The sequence below is a fragment of the Oncorhynchus mykiss genome, chromosome 10 (genome assembly GCF_013265735.2).
Source record: "Oncorhynchus mykiss isolate Arlee chromosome 10, USDA_OmykA_1.1, whole genome shotgun sequence".
Classification (NCBI taxonomy): domain Eukaryota; kingdom Metazoa; phylum Chordata; class Actinopteri; order Salmoniformes; family Salmonidae; genus Oncorhynchus; species Oncorhynchus mykiss.
Window position 1 is genome coordinate 45,328,492 of NC_048574.1, and position 24,773 is coordinate 45,353,264.

General features: G+C 46.4%; 1 protein-coding gene across 2 annotated transcripts in view; it reads right to left on the bottom strand.

Moving 5' to 3' along the window:
- LOC110534031 (serine/threonine-protein kinase PAK 3) overlaps nucleotides 1–24,773 on the bottom strand; it is a 54,593-nt gene that overhangs the window by 1,181 nt on the left and 28,639 nt on the right. Inside the window, exons 1-12 of one of the 2 annotated variants that reach the window (XM_036990430.1) lie at nucleotides 21,637–21,680; nucleotides 21,282–21,382; nucleotides 20,677–20,830; nucleotides 20,450–20,487; nucleotides 19,223–19,285; nucleotides 17,365–17,508; nucleotides 14,109–14,283; nucleotides 13,548–13,611; nucleotides 995–1,043; nucleotides 712–824; nucleotides 230–347; nucleotides 21–120 (exon numbers count right to left, since the gene is read on the bottom strand). In XM_036990430.1, the coding sequence (XP_036846325.1) occupies nucleotides 21–120; nucleotides 230–347; nucleotides 712–824; nucleotides 995–1,043; nucleotides 13,548–13,611; nucleotides 14,109–14,283; nucleotides 17,365–17,508; nucleotides 19,223–19,285; nucleotides 20,450–20,487; nucleotides 20,677–20,830; nucleotides 21,282–21,382; nucleotides 21,637–21,673 (1,156 nt within the window). In that variant the 5' untranslated portion in view covers nucleotides 21,674–21,680. Of the gene's footprint in view, nucleotides 1–20; nucleotides 121–229; nucleotides 348–711; nucleotides 825–994; nucleotides 1,044–13,547; nucleotides 13,612–14,108; nucleotides 14,284–17,364; nucleotides 17,509–19,222; nucleotides 19,286–20,449; nucleotides 20,488–20,676; nucleotides 20,831–21,281; nucleotides 21,383–21,636; nucleotides 21,681–24,773 lie in introns of those variants that run through there. The other variant, XM_021618666.2, reaches the window with a different exon arrangement.

The following is a 24,773-nucleotide window of genomic DNA, read 5'->3' on the forward strand; positions in this document are numbered from 1 at the left end:
TTACTAGTGAGATGACTTACTGAGCTTGACCGAGCCGTCCATGCCCAGCAGGATGTTGTCACTCTTGATGTCTCTGTGGATCACCTGGTTGGAGTGCAGAAAGTCCAGAGCCTGCAGACACTGTAGAGAGCGGACACACACACATCTGGATCAGAGGAAATGCCTAGGCTAGTGGTCAGAAGGGGCTCAACTCAAGTCACTAGGGGGTATTTGTGGGCTGGTCTCTTACCTCTCTGCAGACTGCAGCGATCTGGCCCTCGTCCATGCAGGTCTCAGTCACGACATCAGTCAGTGAGCCTCCAGCCAGGTACTCCATCACTACCCACAGCTCATCCCCTACCAGGTAACTGCAGACAGAGGAGGACAGAGAGGTTAAAGTTAGGATCCAGAAAGTAAACAGCAAAGTGGGTCGATGTCCGTATCAACTAAGAGCCCTGGAGCTTGAAGCTTAACCTCTCCTCTGTGTTGGTGCCCTGGCTACCACGCTCTAACCGCGTGAGGGCGAACCCGTGCACATGCGCAGATAATGTGTGTGACTGTGTGAGAGTGAGGTCTTGAATATCGCTCATCCCAATAGCTACGGTGCTGCTCGTGGTCAATGCCATTTCGCTGAGTCTACCTTCAAGTATAGTAGTGCACAAAATGGTCATATTTACAGTATCTGCTATACTTGCGGTTTTCCCCATCAGTAACCATGGCTATGAAGGTCACCTGTCCAGGTAGTTGACTATGTTGGGGTTTTTGTTTTCCCTCATCACCAGGATCTCATTGATGATGAGCTCCTTCTTGGGCTGCTGCTGGAGGTTCATCTGCTTGATGGCCACCTAACAGAGGCACAACCACAGACGAGACATTAGACGGTGCTTTCGGTGCTCTTCCGGCAGACTACACAGCTACTGTGATTAGCCAGAAGAGATGGCTAATCGGGGTGACAGACAGACACGTAAGATGTGGATGTTTTTCTGAAGGGACTGCGGTAGTGAAGTTAGTTTACCTCCTGGCCAGTAGCAATGTCAATGGCTGTGTATACAGTGCCAGATGCCCTGAGGAAACAAGAGCACAATGCATTAGTTCCACATAGAAACAAGTCCTCATGCAAGGAGATAGAACAGATCATGGTGCACACAAGCTATCCATCCAAAACATGTCCCTCCACGGTATCTATCTCCATAATATTAGAGTTATGCAACTCTCCAGCGCCTGGAGGACACTTCCTTATTGTTTTATTAACACAATAATCTTAAAGAAAACTATTACACAATGTCTTTGAATGCAAGCAGTTCAATTGCTGTTTTCCATAGATGATCAGGTGCCATTTTATTTGACCACCAGAGGGCAGCATTGATGATTGGCCATTGAAAAGGCAACACTAATGCTTCTGGGTCAGTAATAACTAATACAAGTCATAAACCTGTCAATAAAGTTACCTTTCCTCTGTGATTTCTATAAATGTCTTGCAGGGGTTATGTCCCTACAGTATATAATGTACACATTATACCACTTGCATGTGTGAATAATGTCAAGAGGTCATTCTGCTATGAGTGGTGGGTCTGAGTTGCATGTGAAGTGTGTGTGAAGCAAGGTTATTATAGTTTTTTATTTCTATAATTTCAGGGATTTTTATTTAGAATTCAGTTTAATTTCAGTATGTTTTCAGACCTGATTTGCAAGTTTATATTTGTTTATATTTGCTAACTACCTCTTTCAAAGACTGCAGTGTATAAAGTCAGAAAATCTGCTGTCTCAGCCACTGCCTGTCACCAAGGGAGTACCCCAAGGCTCGATCCTAGGCACCACGCTCTTCTCAATTTACATCAACAACATAGCTCAGGCAGTAGGAAGCGCTCTCATTCATTTATATGCAGATGATGCAGTCTTATACTCAGCTGGCCCCTCCCTGTATTTTGTGTTAAAAGCTTTCATTGTGTCCAACAAGCTTTCTATACCCTTAACCTTGTTCTGAACACCTCCAAAACAAAGGACTACTGGTTTGGTAAGAATAATGCCCCTCCTCCCACAGGTGTTATTACTACCTCATACTTGTATAGGCACCTCATACAAGTACTTGGGAGTATGGCTAGACGGCGCACTGTCCTTCTTTCAGCACATACCAAAGCTGCAGGCTGAAGATCTAGACTTGGTTTCCTCTATCGTAATCGCTCCTCTTTCACCCCAGCTGCCAAACTAACCCTGATTCAGATGACCATCCTACCCATGCTAGATTACGGAGACATAATTTATAGATCGGCAGGTAAGGGTGCTCTCAAGATGTTCTTTACCATTCGGCCATCAGATTTGCCACCAATGCTCGTTATAGGACACATCACTGCACTCTATGCTCCTCTGTAAACTGATCATCTCTGTATACCCGTCACAAGACCCACTGGTTGATGAGATATCTACTGCACCCCTCATCCTCCACATACAACACAAGTTCTGCCAGTCACATTCTGTTAAAGGTCCCCAAAGTACACACATCCCTGGGTCTCTCCTCTTTTCAGTTCGCTGCAGCTAGTGACTGGAACGAGCTGCAACAAACACTCAAACTGGAGAGTTTTACCTCAATCTCTTCATTCAAAGACTCAATCATGGACACTCTTACTGACAGTTGTGGCTGCTTTGTGTGATGTCTCTACCTTCTTGCCTTTTGTGCTGTTGTCTGTGTCTAATAATGTTTGTGCCATGTTTTGTGCTGCTACCATGTTGTGTTGCTACCATGTTGTTATGTTGTGTTGCTACCATGCTGTGTTGTCATGTGTTGCTGCCTTGCTATGTTGTTGTCTTAGGTCTCTCTTCATGTAGTGTTGTGTTGTCTCTCTTGTCGTGATGTGTGTTTTGTCCTATATTTATATTGTATAAATGTTTTATTTTTAAATCCCAGGCCCCTATCACCGCAGCAGGCCTTTTGCCTTTTTGGTAGGCCGCCTCGTTAAATAAAGGTTAAATACAAAAATGTATATTTTGTTTTTATATTGTTTAGTTTCAGAAAGGATGTGTGGGAGGCTAGGAGCTATTTGGGTTGTATAATTGTTTTGATGTCGCTTCTTGCAAACTGTGGGTCAGTAATACATACGGTGAGGGGTCAGGTCATAGGTTAGGTTAGCCCTTCTCATGACTCAGTCCTTCCACATCCCTTTTGATTAGCTGAGGTGATTTGGTCAAGTGTGAAAGACTCTACAAACAATTTATCCTTGATTGCGATACAGTTTTGGAAACCTTGAACACTAAAATACAAAATCAACTTTACAAATAAAAAATATGTACTTGCAGTTAGCTGTTTTACCACAGATTTCCACAGAGTTTTTTTTGTGTGACACAGCTTCGAGCAGATGTTTTGTTTTTGTTCCCTCCCGAGTTTCCATTAGGTCGGGAAGTGCAACACAAAACACCTCCGTGGGAATCTAAAATGCCTCACATGAAGTGTCTCTTTTGTATTTATTAAATCATTTTTGGGGGGATATGAAAAGTTTACTGAACAAAATATGTATGTAAACTGTTGGCCCCATGTTTCATGAGCTGAAATAAAATATCCCAGACATTTTCCGTATGCACACAAATATCATTTCTCTCAAAATGTGCAGTTTTGTCACACAACACAATGCCACATATGTCTCAAGTTTTGACGGGGTGTGCAATTGGAATGCTGACTGCATTAATGTCCACCCGAGCTGTTGACAGAGAATGTAATGTTCATTTCTCTACCATAAGCCTGCTCCAACGTCATTTGAGAGAATCTGGCAGTACGTCCAACCGGCCTCACAACTGCAGACCACGTGAATGCCGTTGTGTTGGCGAGTAGTTTGCTGATGTCAACGCTGTGACCAGTGCCCCATGGTGGCGGTGGGGTTATGGTATGGGCAGGCGTAAGCTACGAACCACAAACACAATTGCATTTTATCGATGGCAATTAATGCGCAGAGATACCGTGACGAGATCCTGAGGCCCATTGTCGTGCCATTCATACGCCGCCATTCAGCATGATCATGCATGGCCCCATGTCACAAGGATCTGTACACAATTCCTGGAAGCTGAAAAATGTCCCAGTTCTTCCATGGCCTGCAGACTCACCAGACATGTCACTCGTTGAGCACGGGATGTTCTGGGTAGACGTGTACGACAGCGTGTTCCAGTTCCCGCCAATATCCAGCAACTTCACACAGCCGTTGAAGAGGACTGGGAAAACATTCCACAAGCGACAGCCTGATCAACTGATCAATGCGAAGTAGATGTGTCACATTGCATGAGGAAAATGGTGGTCACACCAGATACTGACTGGTTTTCTGATCCACGCCCACACCTTTTGTTTTAAAGGTATCTGTGACCAATAGATGCATATCTGTATTCCCAGTCATGTTAAATCCATAGATTAGGACCTGCTGAATTTATTTCAATTGTCTGATGTCCTTAGATGAACTGTAACTCAATAAAAATGGTTGATATTATTGCATGTTGTTTTTGCTCAGTATAGAATTTCTGAAATTTCCAAAACCGTATTGCATTGATTATTACCAGTTCAAAGGATAACCCTATGGCTGTATGGCATTGGGTTCTTGAGAGCTCAGGTTAGGTTATATTTGCTTCTAGCCCAAACCGTTCAGATTCTGCAGACGTTTTCGTGAGAAGAGCGATTTTCGGGATGTTTCCTGGTCTGACAGACACTGCTGTAACTTTGCCACCTTCCACCGCAGATGCTGAAGGCCAACAATGGCTTAAACAGATGGACTTTGATGGGGATTTTTGTTCTATGCTAACTGGGTGTGTCAATCAACTCTAGGGGTAACTTTAGTAGGACATGTAAGAAGAATCAAGTTTGATACATAGTCATTTTTTCCCATTAGAGACAATGATAGCCAGCTGCCTCTAATTGGGAATCATACCAAACACCAACATAGAAAACAAAACTAGAACCCCACATAGAAAATATAAACTAGACTAACCCCCCAGTCACGCCCTGACCTACTCCACCATATAAAATAAGGACTCTCTATGGTCAGGACGTGACAGTACCCCCCCCCCCCCCCCCAAAGGTACGGACTCTGGCCGCAAAACCTGAAACCAAAAGGGAGGGTTAGGGGGGGGGGGGGTGTCTAGTGTCGGTGGCACGATCGTTGGAATCATACTCGAACCAACGTGCAGCGTGATCTGGGTTCCACATCTTTTATTAGAAATAAGGGAACCACACAACAAAACGGGAGGGTTGGGGGGGGGGGTGTCTAGTGTCGGTGGCAGCTCTGGTGCAGGACAAAGAACCCTCTCATCCCGCGGATCCGCTAGCATCGGAGGCAGCTCTGGTGCGGGGCGAAGAACCCGCTCATCCCGCAGATCAGCCAGCATCGGGGGCCGGCTCTGGTGCGGGATGAAGAACCCGCTCAGCTCGCGGATCCAGCCATGGACCCAGGCTGAACACTGTGCAGGAGGTTCCGGACTGTGGACTGTCGTTGGAGGTTCTGGACTGTGAAACGTCGCCGGAAGCTCTGGACTGGGACTCGTCGCTGGAAGCTCTGGACAGGGACTCATCGCCGGAAGCTCTGGACTGGGACTCATCGCCGGTAGCTCTGGACTGGGAATCGTCGCCGGAAGCTCTGGACTGGGAATCGTCGCCGGAAGCTCTGGACTGGGACTCATCGCCGGTAGCTCTGGACTGGGAATCGTCGCCGGAAGCTCTGGACTGGGAATCATCGCCGGAAGCTCTGGACTGGGACTCATCGCCGGAAGCTCTGGACTGGGAACTGTAACCGGAAGCTCTGGACTGGGAATCGTCGCCGGAAGCTCTGGACTGGGACTCATCGCCGGAAGCTCTGGACTGGGAATCGTCGCCGGAAGCTCTGGACTGGGAACTGTCATCGGAAGCTCTGGACTGGGACTCATCTCCGGAAGCTCTGGACTGGGACTCATCGCCGGAAGCTCTGGACTGGGAACTGTCACCGGAAGCTCTGGACTGGGAACTGTCGCCAGGAAGCTCTAGACTGGGAAGCGTCGCCGGAAGCTCTGAACTGGAGAGACGCACTGGAGGCCTGATGTGTGGCGTCGGCACAGGTGACACACACCTCAGGGCAAATGCTTGTAGCAGGCACAGGACGCACCTGACTGGGAAGACTCACTGGAGGCCTAGTGCGTGGAGCCGCCACCAATGCTGGCGGGTCCGCACCGGAGCCGCCACAGACGCTAGACGCCCACCCGGACCCTCCCCTATAGAGTCAGGTTTTGCGGCCAGAGTCGGGTTTATTTCTATGTTGGCCTGGAATGGTTCATATTTAGGTAGCCATTTCCCCACTGTGTTTTGTGGGATCTTGTTTTTGTGTAGCTGCCTGTGAGCACTGCATGAGCTTCACGTGTCGTGTATTCTTTATTGTTTTTTTGTTCGGTGCTCTTATAATAAAAAGATGTTGAACCGATATCACGCTGCGCTTTGGTCTGAGTATGCTTACAACGACGATCGGGACACTTGATGTGGCGTGCCCATTCCTCTACGATGTTCACCAACTCTGTAATGCATACAGTTCAATACTGGCATGTGAACCTACTCTGCCAAGTGTACAGTGCATTTAAAGTGCACTTTTTAACATGTACATTATTACTCATTGCAAAGTGTATGTTCTGTAACATATACAGTATATGTATTGTGCGTAAATGATGTGTTATTCTGATCCCTGTGCCACAGGGGTATTGAGGCGCCAGTGGAATCACAGATTTGATATTCCCTCTATAGTAGCCTGAGCAGCCTTTGAATTAGCCAGACAAAGATTACAGTAAGCTGATAAAAGCTCTGTGTGTTTGGCACCCCTGGCTCGGGTACAGTAATCTGCACCTCTATCCAAAAATGTCCCTCTCTCTGCCCTGACATTTTACACCTCTGAGTGCTGGAGGGCAGAACCACTGCCCATGTTTTTACGATGCTTCCATTTCTGAATCAGCTCCAAGGGAATATAACACAGTCACAAGGTGAAGGAATATAACATAGTCCCATGGTGAAGGAATATAACACAGTCCCATGGTGAAGGAATATAAAACACAGTCCCATGGTGAAGGAATATAAAACACAGTCCCATGGTGAAGGAATTTAAACACAGTCCCATGGTGAAGGAATATAACACAGTCCCATGGTGAAGGAATATAACACAGTCCCATGGTGAAGGAATATAACACAGTCCCATGGTGAAGGAATATAACACAGTGCCATGGTGAAGGAATATAACACAGTCCCATGGTGAAGGAATTTAAAACACAGTCCCATGGTGAAGGAATATAAAACACAGTCCCATGGTGAAGGAATATAACACAGTCCCATGGTGAAGGAATATAAAACACAGTCCCATGGTGAAGGAATATAAAACACAGTCCCATGGTGAAGGAATATAAAACACAGTCCCATGGTGAAGGAATATAAAACACAGTCCCATGGTGAAGGAATATAAAACACAGTCCCATGGTGAAGGAATATAAAACACAGTCCCATGGTGAAGGAATATAAAACACAGTCCCATGGTGAAGGAATATAAAACACAGTCCCATGGTGAAGGAATATAACACAGTCCCATGGTGAAGGAATATAAAACACAGTCCCATGGTGAAGGAATATAAAACACAGTCCCATGGTGAAGGAATTTAAACACAGTCCCATGGTGAAGGAATATAACACAGTCCCATGGTGAAGGAATATAACACAGTCCCATGGTGAAGGAATATAAAACACAGTCCCATGGTGAAGGAATATAACACAGTCCCATGGTGAAGGAATATAACACAGTCCCATGGTGAAGGAATTTAAACACAGTCCCATGGTGAAGGAATTTAAACACAGTCCCATGGTGAAGGAATATAACACAGTCCCATGGTGAAGGAATATAAAACACAGTCCCACGGTGAAGGAATATAACACAGTCCCATGGTGAAGGAATATAACACAGTCCCATGGTGAAGGAATATAAAACACAGTCCCACGGTGAAGGAATATAACACAGTCCCATGGTGAAGGAATATAACAGTCCCATGGTGAAGGAATATAACACAGTCCCATGGTGAAGGAATATAACACAGTCCCATGGTGAAGGAATATAAAACACAGTCCCACGGTGAAGGAATATAACACAGTCCCATGGTGAAGGAATATAAAACACAGTCCCATGGTGAAGGAATATAAAACATGGTCCCATGGTGAAGGAATATAACACAGTCCCATGGTGAAGGAATATAAAACATGGTCCCAAGGTGAAGGAATATAACACAGTCCCATGGTGAAGGAATATAAAACATGGTCCCATGGTGAAGGAATATAACACAGTCCCATGGTGAAGGAATATAACACAGTCCCATGGTGAAGGAATATAAAACACAGTCCCATGGTGAAGGAATATAAAACACAGTCCCATGGTGAAGGAATATAACACAGTCCCATGGTGAAGGAATATAAAACACAGTCCCATGGTGAAGGAATATAAAACACAGTCCCATGGTGAAGGAATATAACACAGTCCCATGGTGAAGGAATATCAAACACAGTCCCATGGTGAAGGAATATAAAACACAGTCCCATGGTGAAGGAATATAACACAGTCCCATGGTGAAGGAATATAAAACACAGTCCCATGGTGAAGGAATATAAAACACAGTCCCATGGTGAAGGAATATAACACAGTCCCATGGTGAAGGAATATAAAACACAGTCCCATGGTGAAGGAATATAAAACACAGTCCCATGGTGAAGGAATATAACACAGTCCCATGGTGAAGGAATATAAAACACAGTCCCATGGTGAAGGAATATAAAACACAGTCCCATGGTGAAGGAATATAAAACACAGTCCCATGGTGAAGGAATATAAAACACAGTCCCATGGTGAAGGAATATAAAACACAGTCCCATGGTGAAGGAATATAAAACACAGTCCCATGGTGAAGGAATATAAAACACAGTCCCATGGTGAAGGAATATAAAACACAGTCCCATGGTGAAGGAATATAACACAGTCCCATGGTGAAGGAATATAAAACACAGTCCCATGGTGAAGGAATATAACACAGTCCCATGGTGAAGGAATATAAAACACAGTCCCATGGTGAAGGAATATAAAACACAGTCCAATGGTGAAGGAATATAAAACATGGTCCCATGGTGAAGGAATATAACACAGTCCCATGGTGAAGGAATATAACACAGTCCCATGGTGAAGGAATATAAAACACAGTCCCATGGTGAAGGAATATAAAACACAGTCCAATGGTGAAGGAATATAACACAGTTCCATGGTGAAGGAATATAACACAGTCCCATGGTGAAGGAATATAAAACACAGTCCCATGGTGAAGGAATATAAAACACAGTCCCATGGTGAAGGAATATAAAACACAGTCCCATGGTGAAGGAATATAAAACACAGTCCAATGGTGAAGGAATATAAAACATGGTCCCATGGTGAAGGAATATAACACAGTCCCATGGTGAAGGAATATAACACAGTCCCATGGTGAAGGAATATAAAACATGGTCCCATGGTGAAGGAATATAACACAGTCCCATGGTGAAGGAATATAAAACACAGTCCCACGGTGAAGGAATATAACACAGTCCCATGGTGAAGGAATATAACACAGTCCCATGGTGAAGGAATATAACACAGTCCCATGGTGAAGGAATATAACACAGTCCCATGGTGGAATATAACCAGGAACAGACTGAGTCTCCTGCCAGGGGTCTGGTTTAATGTTTGGTTATACACCATGAACTTCAACCTAGTTTCCTCTGCATTGACTTTACCAGTGCACCATGGCAGTCTAACCAATAGAGATCCTATTAAATTACTAGAGGGGCTATGTTATAAACACTCAAAGTTCCATAATGGGGTGAAAATGGCAGCCATATTGATCAGGGAGAAATCCAAACCAGTCTAATTGGTAGAGTCATAATCCAGACTTCACTTATGTAGAAAAATAGTCATGTGGCATGTGGAATACGTGTAATATAATTATTGTCAACCTAAAATATTGTCATATATTATAAATACAGTTTATAGAGGTGTTGTACAAATGTTTTGTATAAATAGCCTCTAAAATATATTTAAACAGACCATAAATGTCTCAGATTGAGTTTTCTTGGAAAGCTGTCAGTGCTATTATCTGATACAATAGCAGTACTTGTTGCATTTACAACTTGTCTAAGTCCTATCATCAACTGATTCCAGCCAGTGTTTGGCTGTGGATTGGCATTATTTGAATGAAATGTTGGCATATTGAGAGTTCATTTGAAAAATTATCAGTGTTGTCAATTTAACGACTTTTCCCGCTATATTTAGAGAGTTTTCAGACCCCTCCAAAAAGAGGCTAGCGACAAATTCAGCTACATTTTAGGCTGCCTTCGGGGAGTTTCTTCGGTTTTGATAGCATTTAGCGACTTTTCCCACTCAATTCTGCCACGTGGGAGAAGCTGTCTGTTTCCACTGAAGTCTCAGCAATGAGGCAGACACAGGCAGAGAATGCCAGCATCCCCTGACCTCTGCGAACAGTTTTTAAGATTCATCCCAGAATGACAGTAGCCGACGCCATAACACCATTTCCTGTCAGGAGGCACTTGAGGCAACTACTCTGAGACTGTCTACGGCTTCCTTTTGCTCCTTTGAGCAAATATCCTTTGAGTCCCTCCTTGATACTGTAGCACACATGTAGACCTCCTCCTGCCCATTGGACATGATCCCTACTAGACTACTAAAAAAGGTTATGCCTACTGTTGGCCCCAACATTCTGTCTATTGTAAATAGCTCCCTGACCTCTGGCTCCATTCCAGCCTATTTAAAAACTGCCCTGGTCCAACCTCTCCTTAAAAAGCCCAATCTAGAACCCTCCTCACAGCGTAATTATATACCCATCTCTAAACTGATTTGTTTTAATCCAAGATGTTAGATGTTGCTTTCAAGCAATTGGTGGCTTATTTGAGCGTGAACAACTTACTTGAAAAATTCCAGACAGGAATTCCAGTTCACTTCACAGCACGGAAACTGCTTTAGTGACAGTCCGCAATGACTTTCTGTGGGCTGTCGATGCCGGTGAATGCTCCATTCTAGTTCTTTTGGATAACATATTTGTTGGCTGGAGAGGTGGTTGGGAATCTCCAGCATTGACCTTGACAGGTTAAAGTCATATCTATGAGGCAGACATTTCTCAGCGAGCATGGGTGGTTCAGTCTCATCCCCAGAAGCTAATCACTATGGTGTCCCCCAGCGTTAAATTCTGGGCCCCATCGTTTTCCCCCTGTACAGGCTTCCCCCTTGGTGACATATTCTGCAATCATAACATTCCGTTTCACTGCTATGCGGATGGCACATAGATTTATTTACTAATCAAACCCAGCGGCCAAGCTAGCATAGCTACCCTCCACAAGGGTCTTGCTGTCATCAAATGTTGGATGTCTGACAATTTTCTCCAGCTCAATGATAAGAAATCAGAGGTTGTTTTATTTGTCCCCCCACCTTGCTAGAACCCAGATTGTAAATAACCTTGGTTATTTGTCTACCAATGTAAAGCGTATGGCCAAAGACCTCGGTGTCGTCTTTGACCCTTTACCTAAACCTCAAACTGGATGTTAAAAAGGTCATCCAGTCCTGCTTTTATCCTCTAAGAAATATAACTAGAGTCAAGTATTTTCATTCAGTCACTGATCCGGAGAAAGTTATAGCTACATGCTTTTTCCCCCCTCACGACTAGAGTACTGTAACTCTTTGTATACATGTCTCAGTCAGAACTCACTCCATCGTCTACCGTTAGTTCAAAATGCTGTAGTTCTGCACCAGAAAATGTAACCGTCTCACACTTATTTTAGCTTCTGCCCCCCGGCTACCAGTCACTTTTAAAATAGATGAAATGTTATTAATCACGTTTAAGGCTAGACTCGGTTTAGCCTCATCCTATATCTCTGATCTTTAATCTTCCTACAAGCCAGGACACAGCCTGAGATCCTCTGGCAGGGCACTGTTGACCACTCCAAAGTTTAGATTGAAAAGGAAAGGAGACCAGGCATCTGCCATTAGGGCCCCTAGACTTTGGAATGGTATGCCAGAGGAGATCAGGCTTGCAGATTCAGTGCCTCTTTTAAATCCCTGCTGAAGTCTTCATAAGGTTTAAACTTTTATAAAGGTGCTTTTAATGTATGATTCTTCTTTCGGTCTCCTTCCTCCTGTCTTTGTTAGTACTTTTATATTATTATTTTATGACGTGAAGCACTTTGTTACCTGCATTGAAAAGTGCTATACAAATAAAGTTCATGTTATTAAGTTATTATTAGACAGAATGAAGTGGAAGACTGATTTCACAAGTGACAAGTCAGAGCTTGGGTCAAGTCACACATCTCTCTCTCTCTCTCCCCACTTCTCTCCCTCACTCTGTTCTCCTTGCCCTCTTCTCCCTCCCTCCACCCCTCCCTCCATCCATCCCTGAGACTGTCACGCTACACCAGTGTATTGCGTTGTGAGAGTGTATGAATAATGAAAGAGTGTTCATGTTTGGTCCAGTCAGCTCTCGTGGAGGCAGGCCCAGTCCAGGCCCTGCCCAGGCCCAGCCCAGGACCAGTCCCAGGCCCAGGCCCTGGCCCAGACACTGATACCATGCAGCAGGCCAGGTAACGAACACTCTGTTATGTAGCTGTGCAATCAATCCATACTAATTATTGACTCCTCAGGAATAGTCTCATGTGATCAATCTCCAGGTTTGTTAACAGCTCACATCATTAGACAACATTTTTCCGGTCGATTCAATCAGAGGAATCTGTGTGTAACCACAGAGTAGTGTTCTTATCTTTTTGCACAGCTGTTTTAATTTATAGACGGTGTGTATAGATTGTCTGTCATTACCACCCACATTGATCAGGGGAACCCTTAGGGGTGTGTTAGATGAGGTTACACAGACAAACAGAGTGCCTCTGCAGTGCTGGAGGGAGCTGGAAGCTGCTGTTGTTGTGTTCAGGACTGAGGTGGAGGGAGTGGTGATATCAGGGCTAAGCTCACCCGAAACTCCAGCTCTCTCAGAGAGAGAAGGAGAGAGAGAGAGAGAGAGACAGAGAGAGAAAGAGAGAGAGAGAGAGAGAGAGAGAGAGAGAGAGAGAGAGAGAGAGAGAGAGAGAGAGAGAGAGAGAGAGAGAGGAGAGAGAGAGAGAAGGAGAGAGAGAAGGAGAGAGAGAGAGAGACAGAGAGAGAGAGAGATGGAGAGAGAGAAGGAGAGAGAGAGAGAGAGAGAGAGAGAGAGAGAGAGAGAGAGAGAGAGAGAGAGAGAGAGAGAGAGAGGGAGAGAGAGAGAGGGAGAGAGCGCAGGCTGAGCTCATCTGGCCCGCAGCCAAGCCTAGATACAATTCTGATTTCCTCTCTACTTCTCTCTATTCTCTCTCAGACCCTTCGTTCTTTCTCTCCTCTCTGTCTTTGGTAGCCGGGATGACTACCAAAGACGCTGGGCTGACTACCAAAGACGCTGGGCTGACTACCAAAGACGCTGGGCTGACTACCAAAGACTACTTTGGTCCAATAAGAGGAAGTAAGTAGCTGGTGGATTTGGATTGAAGGTGGACTTACCCTTGTCCTATTTTCTCAAAGCGTGTGTACTTCTTTTTGGGGTCCCCCACACTCACAATGCTCCCTGGGAGGACAGAGAGAGGTGATTAGTGGAGAGTGTAGAGGGTGTGAGAGCATGACAATAGGGGGTCTAGGTCAGGCTGAGACACACACACACACACACACACACACACACACACACACACACACACACATACAGCACGACCATGGGGAGGGCAACCCTGCATTACACACACACTCCTCTGCCCACGCCACTCAGGGATGTGGCCCGCTGTGGGGCATCGTACTGCAGCCAAATACACTGCTGCATGCTGAACGGTTGGCCTGCTCAGTAGAGCACTGCTGATGTTTTTGGACAGGGACACAGGCAGACACTGCAGCACTCAGACTACGGAGGGGCGCTTGGCCATCCTAAGGCTGTAATCTCTGGCTTACTGAGCAGCCCACACTAATCACTGCAATAGGATGGGTTTGGAGACCTAGACACACAACACAGTATAGTTACAGCACACTCTCTATGGGACTCTCCATGCTCCATAGGTCCACAGAGAGACAACATACTCAGTCGCTCCAGAATCTCCTCGTCTGTCATCTTGGACTTCTTCTTCTGCCGGTCTGTGTTGCGGTACAGAGTGCTGGATGTGTTCTCTGGTAAGACCTGGGACTCCGGCGGGGTTGTGACCTCCTTCACAGGGGCGGGAGGCGCCAAGGGCTCGATGACAGAGCGGGTGTATATCTGTACGCAGAGGAGGAGGACACAGTCACAGTCAGAGAGGAGCAGGACACAGTCACGGTCAGAGAGGAGCAGGACACAGTCATGGTCAGAGAGGAGCAGGACACAGTCACGATCAGAGAGGAGTAGGACACAGTCACGGTCAGAGAGGATCAGGACACAGTCACGGTCAGAGAGGATCAGGACACAGTCACGGTCAGAGAGGTGCAGGACACAGTCACGGCCAGAGAGGAGTAGGACACAGTCACGGTCAGAGAGGAGTAGGACACAGTCACGGTCAGAGAGGATCAGGACACAGTCACGGTCAGAGAGGATCAGGACACAGTCACGGTCAGAGAGGATCAGGACACAGTCACGGTCAGAGAGGAGTAGGACACAGTCACGGTCAGAGAGGAGTAGGACACAGTCACGGTCAGAGAGGAGCAGGACACAGTCACGGTCAGAGAGGAGGAGGACACAGCCACAGTCAGAGAGGAGCAGGACACAGTCACGATCAGAGAGGAGTAGGACACAGTCACGATCAGAGAGGAGTAGGACACAGTCACGATCAGAGAGGAGTAGGACACAGTCACGATCAGAGAGGAGCAGGACACAGTCACGGTCAGAGAGGAGTAGGACACAGTCACGATCAGAGAGGAGTAGGACACAGTCACGATCAGAGAGGAGTAGGACACAGTCACGGTCAGAGAGGAGTAGGACACAGTCACGATCAGAGAGGAGTAGGACACAGTCACGGTCAGAGAGGAGTAGGACACAGTCACGGTCAGAGAGGATCAGGACACAGTCACGGTCAGAGAGGATCAGGACACAGTCACGGTCAGAGAGGATCAGGACACAGTCACGGTCAGAGAGGATCAGGACACAGTCACGGTCAGAGAGGAGTAGGACACAGTCACGGTCAGAGAGGAGTAGGACACAGTCACGGTCAGAGAGGAGCAGGACACAGTCACGGTCAGAGAGGAGGAGGACACAGCCACAGTCAGAGAGGAGCAGGACACAGTCACGATCAGAGAGGAGTAGGACACAGTCACGATCAGAGAGGAGTAGGACACAGTCACGATCAGAGAGGAGTAGGACACAGTCACGATCAGAGAGGAGCAGGACACAATCACGGTCAGAGAGGAGCAGGACACAGTCACGATCAGAGAGGAGTAGGACACAGTCACGATCAGAGAGGATCAGGACACAGTCACGATCAGAGAGGTGCAGGACACAGTCACGGTCAGAGAGGAGTAGGACACAGTCACGATCAGAGAGGTGCAGGACACAGTCACGGTCAGAGAGGAGTAGGACACAGTCACGATCAGAGAGGATCAGGACACAGTCACGGTCAGAGAGGAGTAGGACACAGTCACGGTCAGAGAGGATCAGGACACAGTCACGGTCAGAGAGGAGTAGGACACAGTCACGGTCAGAGAGGAGTAGGACACAGTCATGGTCAGAGAGGATCAGGACACAGTCACGGTCAGAGAGGAGTAGGACACAGTCACGGTCAGAGAGGAGCAGGACACAGTCACGGTCAGAGAGGAGTAGGACACAGTCACGGTCAGAGAGGATCAGGACACAGTCACGATCAGAGAGGAGTAGGACACAGTCACGGTCAGAGAGGAGTAGGACACAGTCACGGTCAGAGAGGAGTAGGACACAGTCACGGTCAGAGAGGAGTAGGACACAGTCACGGTAAGAGAGGAGCAGGACACAGTCACGGTCAGAGAGGAGGAGGACACAGCCACAGTCAGAGAGGAGCAGGACACAGTCACGATCAGAGAGGAGTAGGACACAGTCACGATCAGAGAGGAGTAGGACACAGTCACGATCAGAGAGGAGTAGGACACAGTCACGATCAGAGAGGAGTAGGACACAGTCACGATCAGAGAGGAGCAGGACACAGTCACGGTCAGAGAGGAGTAGGACACAGTCACGATCAGAGAGGAGTAGGACACAGTCACGATCAGAGAGGATCAGGACACAGTCACGATCAGAGAGGTGCAGGACACAGTCACGGTCAGAGAGGAGTAGGACACAGTCACGATCAGAGAGGTGCAGGACACAGTCACGGTCAGAGGGGAGTAGGACACAGTCACGATCAGAGAGGAGTGGGACACAGTCACGGTCAGAGAGGAGTAGGACACAGTCACGATCAGAGAGGAGTAGGACACAGTCACGATCAGAGAGGATCAGGACACAGTCACGATCAGAGAGGTGCAGGACACAGTCACGGTCAGAGAGGATCAGGACACAGTCACGATCAGAGAGGTGTAGGACACAGTCACGATCAGAGAGGAGCAGGACACAGTCACGGTCAGAGAGGAGTAGGACACAGTCACGGTCAGAGAGGAGTAGGACACAGTCACGATCAGAGAGGAGTAGGACACAGTCACGATCAGAGAGGATCAGGACACAGTCACGATCAGAGAGGTGCAGGACACAGTCACGGTCAGAGAGGATCAGGACACAGTCACGATCAGAGAGGAGTAGGACACAGTCACGATCAGAGAGGAGTAGGACACAGTCACGATCAGAGAGGATCAGGACACAGTCACGGTCAGAGAGGATCAGGACACAGTCACGATCAGAGAGGAGTAGGACACAGTCACGATCAGAGAGGAGTAGGACACAGTCACGATCAGAGAGGAGTAGGACACAATCACGATCAGAGAGGAGCAGGACACAGTCACGGTCAGAGAGGAGTAGGACACAGTCACGGTCAGAGAGGAGTAGGACACTGTCACAATCAGAGAGGTGCAGGACACAGTCACGGTCAGAGAGGAGTAGGACACAGTCACGGTCAGAGAGGAGTAGGACACAGTCACGATCAGAGAGGAGTAGGACACAGTCACGATCAGAGAGGATCAGGACACAGTCACGATCAGAGAGGTGCAGGACACAGTCACGGTCAGAGAGGAGTAGGACACAGTCATGATCAGAGAGGAGTAGGACACAGACACAGTCAGAGAGGAGCAGGGAAACATGAACACTCTACAGCTCTGTAGTGAGTTGAGTTGTTGAGATAGTAAGACTGTAAGTCTGTCTAGATCTGTAACAAGGTTTTAAGTCATCGTTCATAACCTCAGTGTGACTCACAGATTTAGTGTGCTCAGGTCGAGGTGCGATGACGGGCGGAAGCTCATTGTCATCATCGTCATCCTCCTCCTCTTCTTCCTCCTCCTCCTCCTCCTCCTCTGACACAGGGGGCGCTATCGGGGGCTCTGTGGATGTCTTTGCACCCTGGGGGGTAAAACAAGACGTCAGTGAGGAGGTCTGTAGTACGTTGGACTGTGACAATCTGACACCGCTGGGACAGACCGCATCACCTGCATTACTGTCAATGGTTAGTCCAGGGACTCCTAATGGTCCATGTAATGAAGCATGTCCAAGCTCACAATAAACACCTTCTATTACAACAGGGTGCTCGGCTGTGAACTAGGATGGGGTAAAACAGAAAGATTGTAATGGATTTGACACGTGTAATTAGGAATGTAGTTATTCGACATGATCAGCTTGCTTAAACCTGGAGAGGATAGCTACTATAATGGCTTATGGGCTGAGGTATGTACCAGAAAGAGAAAAGACAAGAGAACGGGGTATGGCATGGATGGTATTTGGGTGGGGGGGGGGGGGGGGGGGTGAGAGTGAATAATTTTACAGCAAAAGCAGAGTTAAAATGAGAGTTAAAAACAGAGTTAAAATGAGAGTTAAGAACAGTTCAAATTAGAAAACATGCTACAACAAGGCTAACGGGGATTTTTTTTATTTTATTCTACTAGGCAAGTCAGTTAAGAACAAACAAAAATATTTACAATGACGGCCTAGGAACAGTGGGTTAACTGCCTGTTCAGGGGCAGAACGACAGATTTGTACCTTGTCAGCTCGGGGATTTGAAGTTGCAACCTTCACGGTTACTAGTCCAACGCTCTAACCACTAGGCTACCCTGTCGCCCTGATAAACTCTGTCGTGATGTATTTCCGCGTCAGCTCATAGAACTGCATAATACAGCATACAGTTGGACCTGGAGAACCAAACATGCAAAACAACCCCTGACCCAACACTCCAACTCCAACCAGAGCCACTAAAAACATAATCCAGTCTTACAGTACGGTAGGCCACAATGCCAACTATGATGGTCCCTATCCCTATTTGCTCCTCTGTAAATGATTTCTCATGTCTCTCCCCTCTGTACAGTACGCCATCATAAACACCATCATCTGGGTGAACCTGTTCTGTAAGGTGGGATAGATTTCATCCATCTCTAGCCTGAGTATGCAATGTAAGATGGCAAAGAACAGCCAAAGACTAGCTGCAGGCTATGCAATGGTGGCAAGCCAGCGGTCCTTCGTTTGGCAGTGGAAGGTGGTCTGATTTAAGCCCTGCCATGGGGGGGGGATAAGAAGGGTCAGTGTTCTGAGAAGAGCCCGAGAGACAGAACAGATAGAGCTGAAGGCGGCCAGAGGAGATGAGAGGCTAGCTGGCTAATGGTAAGTAGCGCTAGGCTAGCAGGTTTCTACTGGGCCATGCGGCCAGATCCAAACAGCCGATGGACTATTAAAGCAAGGCACATATTGGCTGCGTGGTGCACATGGGATCAGACGTGCAGGAATGTGAGAATCGTCACAGCCCTCTCAGGCATGCGCCTCACAGCCCCTGCAGTTAAAGGATGGGCCATTTGGAATTGGTTAAAGGAATTGTGGTGAAATAGAGATGCATCCATTACATTACGAAATGTAGCCAGATTCACGTTAAATATAGAGAACGACGATGTCTCTAAAATCTCAAACATTTGCGGATGGCAAGTCATGTTCATTGGTAAGTCCTGTTCATTTTCATCCAATGGAGCCTGGATAATTGGGCAAATCTAGCGTCAACAACATTAAGAGTTCAAAATGGTTCAATTTAGAGTATAGCTAATGTAGAGGTTTGTAGAAAGTAATATGGAGGAGTTACCTTGTCAAATAATGCGCTGCAGGTTCTATGGCTGACAGGAGGCCCAGACGACAGCAGTCGGTTCTGAATGTGAAGGTTGAAAATGGGAGGATTTACTGAACACAGACCCACACAACATTACAGAGCAATGGACTGGACTACAGCGGGACGGGTTGAGGGCAGAGGGCAGGGGACCGCTACGGAGTGATGGGGAATAAATGACATCATCAACATCTAACACAGATGAATGGATCCTCACATACTGAGGAGAGATTTTCATGGGTGAAGAGACACAAATCATGTTTTGGGGAGTGGAGATGCCAAGGTGATCACCACAGTGATATTAGTGGCAGAAGCTTTCACTTCGGGACTGTAACTTAACACCACCGTGTTATTACACATATCAGAGGGCTGAGCGACGGAGAGGCGTGGTACCCACTGCCAGGCTCAGGAACCCGGCTCCTTACGGACCTGCTCTATCAACACTTCGTCAGGACCCTCAGAGGGCTGGGAGTCAACAGGCCCGGCACCATCGCCTGGGAACAACAGCCTTCTCCAGACATAACAAAACCATAATAGAGAGAAGGGTCTCCGTGCTCAGACTCCTCACACCCAATCCAGAGGTAAAGTGCCAACAGACAGAAAGACTAAATGCACATGACCATCTGAGTCTTCTTTCTCAGTCCACCAATGAAACTGTCCAAAGAATATTTAGTCAATAGCAACTTTTCCCCCCCAAATCAAATCAAATCTAATTGTATTGGTCACATACACACACGGGTTCGCAGATGTTAATGCGAGTGTAGCGAAATGCTTGTGCTTCTAGTTCCGACTAGAACTTACCAGTCTAGCTATCATACAGTGAGGAGATTGGTTCCATCACTTGTGTAGACAGTTACCCGCACACAACTACCCGATCAAGGGCCTATAGGGACAATGGTTTTCAAAATATATGAAATATGACAAAACGGTTCATCATTAAAATAAACTGAGCCATTGTGGCAGCCCAGAGAGAGTCATTAGGCTGATTTCCAAAGGGACGTTTAGACTCTGAGACAGTCGTGTGAGGTCAGGGTAATGATAATAGACAGTCTTCGCTTACAGTCCTTACAAAAGCTCCACAGCACTCTACGTCTGAGGAGAGAATACTACAACGAGTGCAAGCTCTTATTTGTTTCTCCTTCAATAAATGTGGGCTAATTAGTTGTTGAGAGGAAAGGGACATGTTTGAAATGGGTGAGCACTTACCAGAGTGTTGACTGCTATGTATCCATGTGCGGATTTGTCTGAAAGAGAAAGGAATCATTGCCCGACGTCCAATTCTCTAACAGTGACAACACGCTGACAGATGTCAGCATGTAGACTCTCCAATAAATAGTCAAAGCTTTTGCTCAGTATCACATTTTATAATTTTTTAATTCAGAAAACGTATGACAGCGAGATGATCTGGGCATTGTGTGTTTTTGTGTTCTCACCTCCGGAGGTGAAACTCATGTATTTCTGGTTGTTGACCGTCTCTTTGGAGTCGTAGAACTTGAGCACGTCCAGCACGGCCTGAGGGTTCTTCTTCTGCTCCAGCTTGGTGATGTTGGAGGTCTGAAGGAGGCGTGCCCACTGCTCTGGGATGCCCTGGGGGAGAGAGGTCACAGGTCATAGGTCAGGGGTTAGATCCACTCTTTGACCTCATTGCTACCGCCTCTGCACACCTTTTCATGTCTGGGTTATAGTTAACGAGTAGTGGTAATATGGGTGATAAGGGTGTACTAATAGCTACTACTAGACACCTTCCTTGTCTGTGATATACTGTATAAATATATGCACTGGAAATACCTTGATCTGTCACTTAAAGATGTACTATTGGACTATAAATTGTGCCTTCCTGTAATATACTTATGCTAAAATGTTTATTCTATTCTAATAAGCCATTTACTTGATGTTCGTATTCTTATCTTTTATTAGTTCTTATTGTTGTTGCATTGTCGAGAAGGAGCCTGCAAGTAAGCAATTCGTTAGACGGTGATATACCACGTGTATCCTGTACATACGACAAAAATAATGTGACACTGAAACTGAAACTTACAGTGAACTCCCCTGTAACAGCGTCAAAACCAACATGGATGGTGTGCTCAAAGTCTGAGGGCAGGGAGATCTCAGGACGCTCCTTCTCCTTCTTCTTGTTTGCTGCACGGAGGAACAAAAGAACATGCAGATCTATTTCTAATACAGGGACAGGGATTTTAAAGAGATGATACAGTGCCTTCGGAAAGTATTCAGACCCCTTGACTTTTTCCACATTTTGTTACATTACAACCTTATTCTAAAAAATGTATTTTTTATTTTTTTATCCTCAGCAATCTACACACATCACCCCATAATGACAAAGCAAAAACTGGATTTTAGAAATGTTTGCACATTTATAAAAAATAAAAACACACCCATTGCCATGAGACTCGAAATTGAGCTCAGGTGCATCCTGTTTCCATTGATCATCCTTGAGATGTTTCTACAACTTGATTGGAGTCCACCTGTGGTAAATTCAAATGATTGGACATTATTTGGAAAGGCACACACCTGTCTATATAAGGTCCCACAGTTAACAGTGCATGTCAGAGCAAAAACCAAGCCATGAGGTTGAAAGAATTGTTCATAGAGCTCAGAGACAGGAATGTGTCAAGACACAGATCTGGGGAAGGGTACCAAAACATTTCTGCAGCATTGAAGGTCCCCAAGAACAGTGTTGCCTCTATCATTCTTAAATGGAAGAAGTTTAGAACCACCAAGATTCTTCCTAGAGCTGGCCGCCTAACCAAACTGATCAATCGGTGGAGAAGTGCCTTGGTCAGGCAGGTGACCAAGAACCCGATAGTCACTCTGACAGAGCTCTAGAGTTCCCATGTGGAGATGCGAGAACCTTCCAGAAGAACAACCATCTCTGCAGCCCTCCACCAATCAGGTCTTTATGGTAAAGTGGCCAGACGGAACCCACTCCTCAGCAATAGGCACATGACAGCCCGCTTGGAGTTTGCCATAAGGCACCTAAAGACTCAAGAAACAAGATTCTCTGGTCTGATGAAACCAAGATTGAACTCTTTGGCCTGAATGCCAAGCATCAGGTCTGGAGCAAACCTGGCACCATGCCTACGGTGAAGCATGGTGGTGGCAGCATCATGCTGTGGGAATGTTTTTCAGCTGCAGGGACTGGGAGACTAGTCAGGATCGAGGGAAGGATGAACGGAGCAAAGTACAGAGAGATCCTTGATGAAAACCTGCTCCAAAGTGCGTACCTCCAACTGGGGGCAAAGGTTCACATTCCAACAGGACAACGACCCTAAGCACACAGCCAAGACAACGCAGGAGCTGCTTCTGAACAAGTCTCTGAATGTCCTTGAGTGGCCCAGACAGAGCTCGGACTTGAACCCAATCTCTGGAGAGACCTGACTATAGCTGTGCAGCAACGCTCCCCATCCAACCTGACAGAGCTTGAGAGGATCTGCAGAGAAGAATGGGAGAAACTCCCCAAATACAGGAAAGCTTGTAGCGTCATACCCAAGAAGACTCAAGGCTGTAATCGCTGCCAAAGTTGCTTCAACAAAGTACTGAGTAAAGGGTCTGAATACTTACAGTACCAGTCAAAGGTTTGGACACTCCTACTCATTCAAGGGTTTTTCTTTACTTTTACAATTTTCTACATTGTAGAATAATAATGAAGGCAACAAAACTATGACATAACACATATGGAATCATGTAGTAACCAAAAAAGTGTTAAACAAATCAAAATATATTATATATTTCAGATTCTTCAAAATAGCCACCCTTTGCCTTGATGATAGCGTTGCACACTCTTGGCATTCTGTCAACCAGTTTCACCTGGAATGCTTTTCCAACAGTATTGAAGGAGTTCCCACATATGCTGAGCACTTGTTGGCTGCTTTTCCTTCATTCTGCGGTCCAAATGGCAAGTGTCTTCACTGACATTTTCAACTTCTCCCTGACTGAGTATGTAATACCTGCATGTTTCAAGCAGACCACCATAGTGCCTGTGCCCAAGGAAGCGAAGGTAACCTGCCTAAATGATTACCGCCCCTTAGCACTCATGTCGGTAGCCATGAAGTGCTTTGATAGGTTGGTCATGCCTCACATCAACAGCATCCTCTTGGATAACCTAGACCCACTCCAATTCGTATACCGCCCAAACAGATCCACAGATGACGCAATCTCAATCGCACTCCACACTGCCCTTTCCCACCTGGACAAAAGGAACACCTATGTGAGAATGCTGTCCATTGACTACAGCTCAGCGTTCAACACCATAGTGCCTATGAAGCTCATCACTAAGCTAAGGACCCCGGTGACTAAACACCTTAACACCGACAACGATGACTAAACACCGACAACGATGAAACAGCCTATAGGGAGGAGGTCAGAGAACTGACAGTGTGGTGCCAGGACAACAACCTCTCCCTCAATGTGAGCAAGACAAAGGAGCTGATCGTGGACTACAGGAAAAGGTGGTCCGAACATGCCCCCATTAACATCAATGGGAATGTAGTGGAGTGGGTCGAGAGTTTCAAGTTCATTGGTGTCCACATCACCAACAAACTATCATGGTCCAAACATACCAAGACAGTTGTGAAGAGGGCACGACAAAACATTTTCCCCCTCAGGAGACTAAAAGGATTTGGTATGGGTCCCCAGATCCTCAAAAAGTTCTACAGCTGCACCATCGAGAGCATCCTGACCGGTTCCCTCACCGCCTGGTAAGGCAACTGCTCGGCATCTGACCGTAAGGCGCTACAGAGGGTAGTGCGTACGACCCAGTACATCTCTGGGGCCAAGCTTCCTGCCATCCAGGACCTATATAATAGTCAGCGGAAAGCCCATAAAATTGTCAGAGACTCCAGTCACCCAAGTCACAGTCTGTTTTCTCTGCAACCGTATGGCAAGCGGTAAGGAACCAAAAGGCTCCTTCACAGCTTCTACCCCTAAGCCATAAGACTGCTGAACAATTAATCAAATGGCCACCAGACTATTACATTGACCACCCCACACCTCCATTTGTTTGTTGTACTGTACACTGCTGCTACTCGCTGTATATTATCTATACAGAGTCACTTCACCCCTACCTACGTGTACAAATTACCTCAACTATCCTGTACCCCCGCACACTGACTCGGTACCGGTACCCCCTGTATATAGCCTCATTATTGTTACGTAATTGTGTTACTCTAAATTATAATTTTTTTACTTTCGTTTATTTGGTCAATATTTTCTTAGCTCTTCTTGAACTGCACTGTTGGTTAAGGGCTTGTATAAAGTAAGCATTTCACGTTAAGGTCTACACTTATTGTATTCGGCGCATGTGACAAAACGTTTGATTTTAACTCATCCCAAACCATCTCAATTGGGTTGAGGTTGGGTGATTGTGGAGGCCAGGTCATCTGATACAGCACTCCATCACTTTCCTTCTTGGTCAAATAGCCCTTACAAAGCCTGGAGGTGGGTTGTGTCATTGTTCTGTTGAAAAACAAATGATAGTCCCACTAATCCCAAACCAGATGGGATGGCATATCGC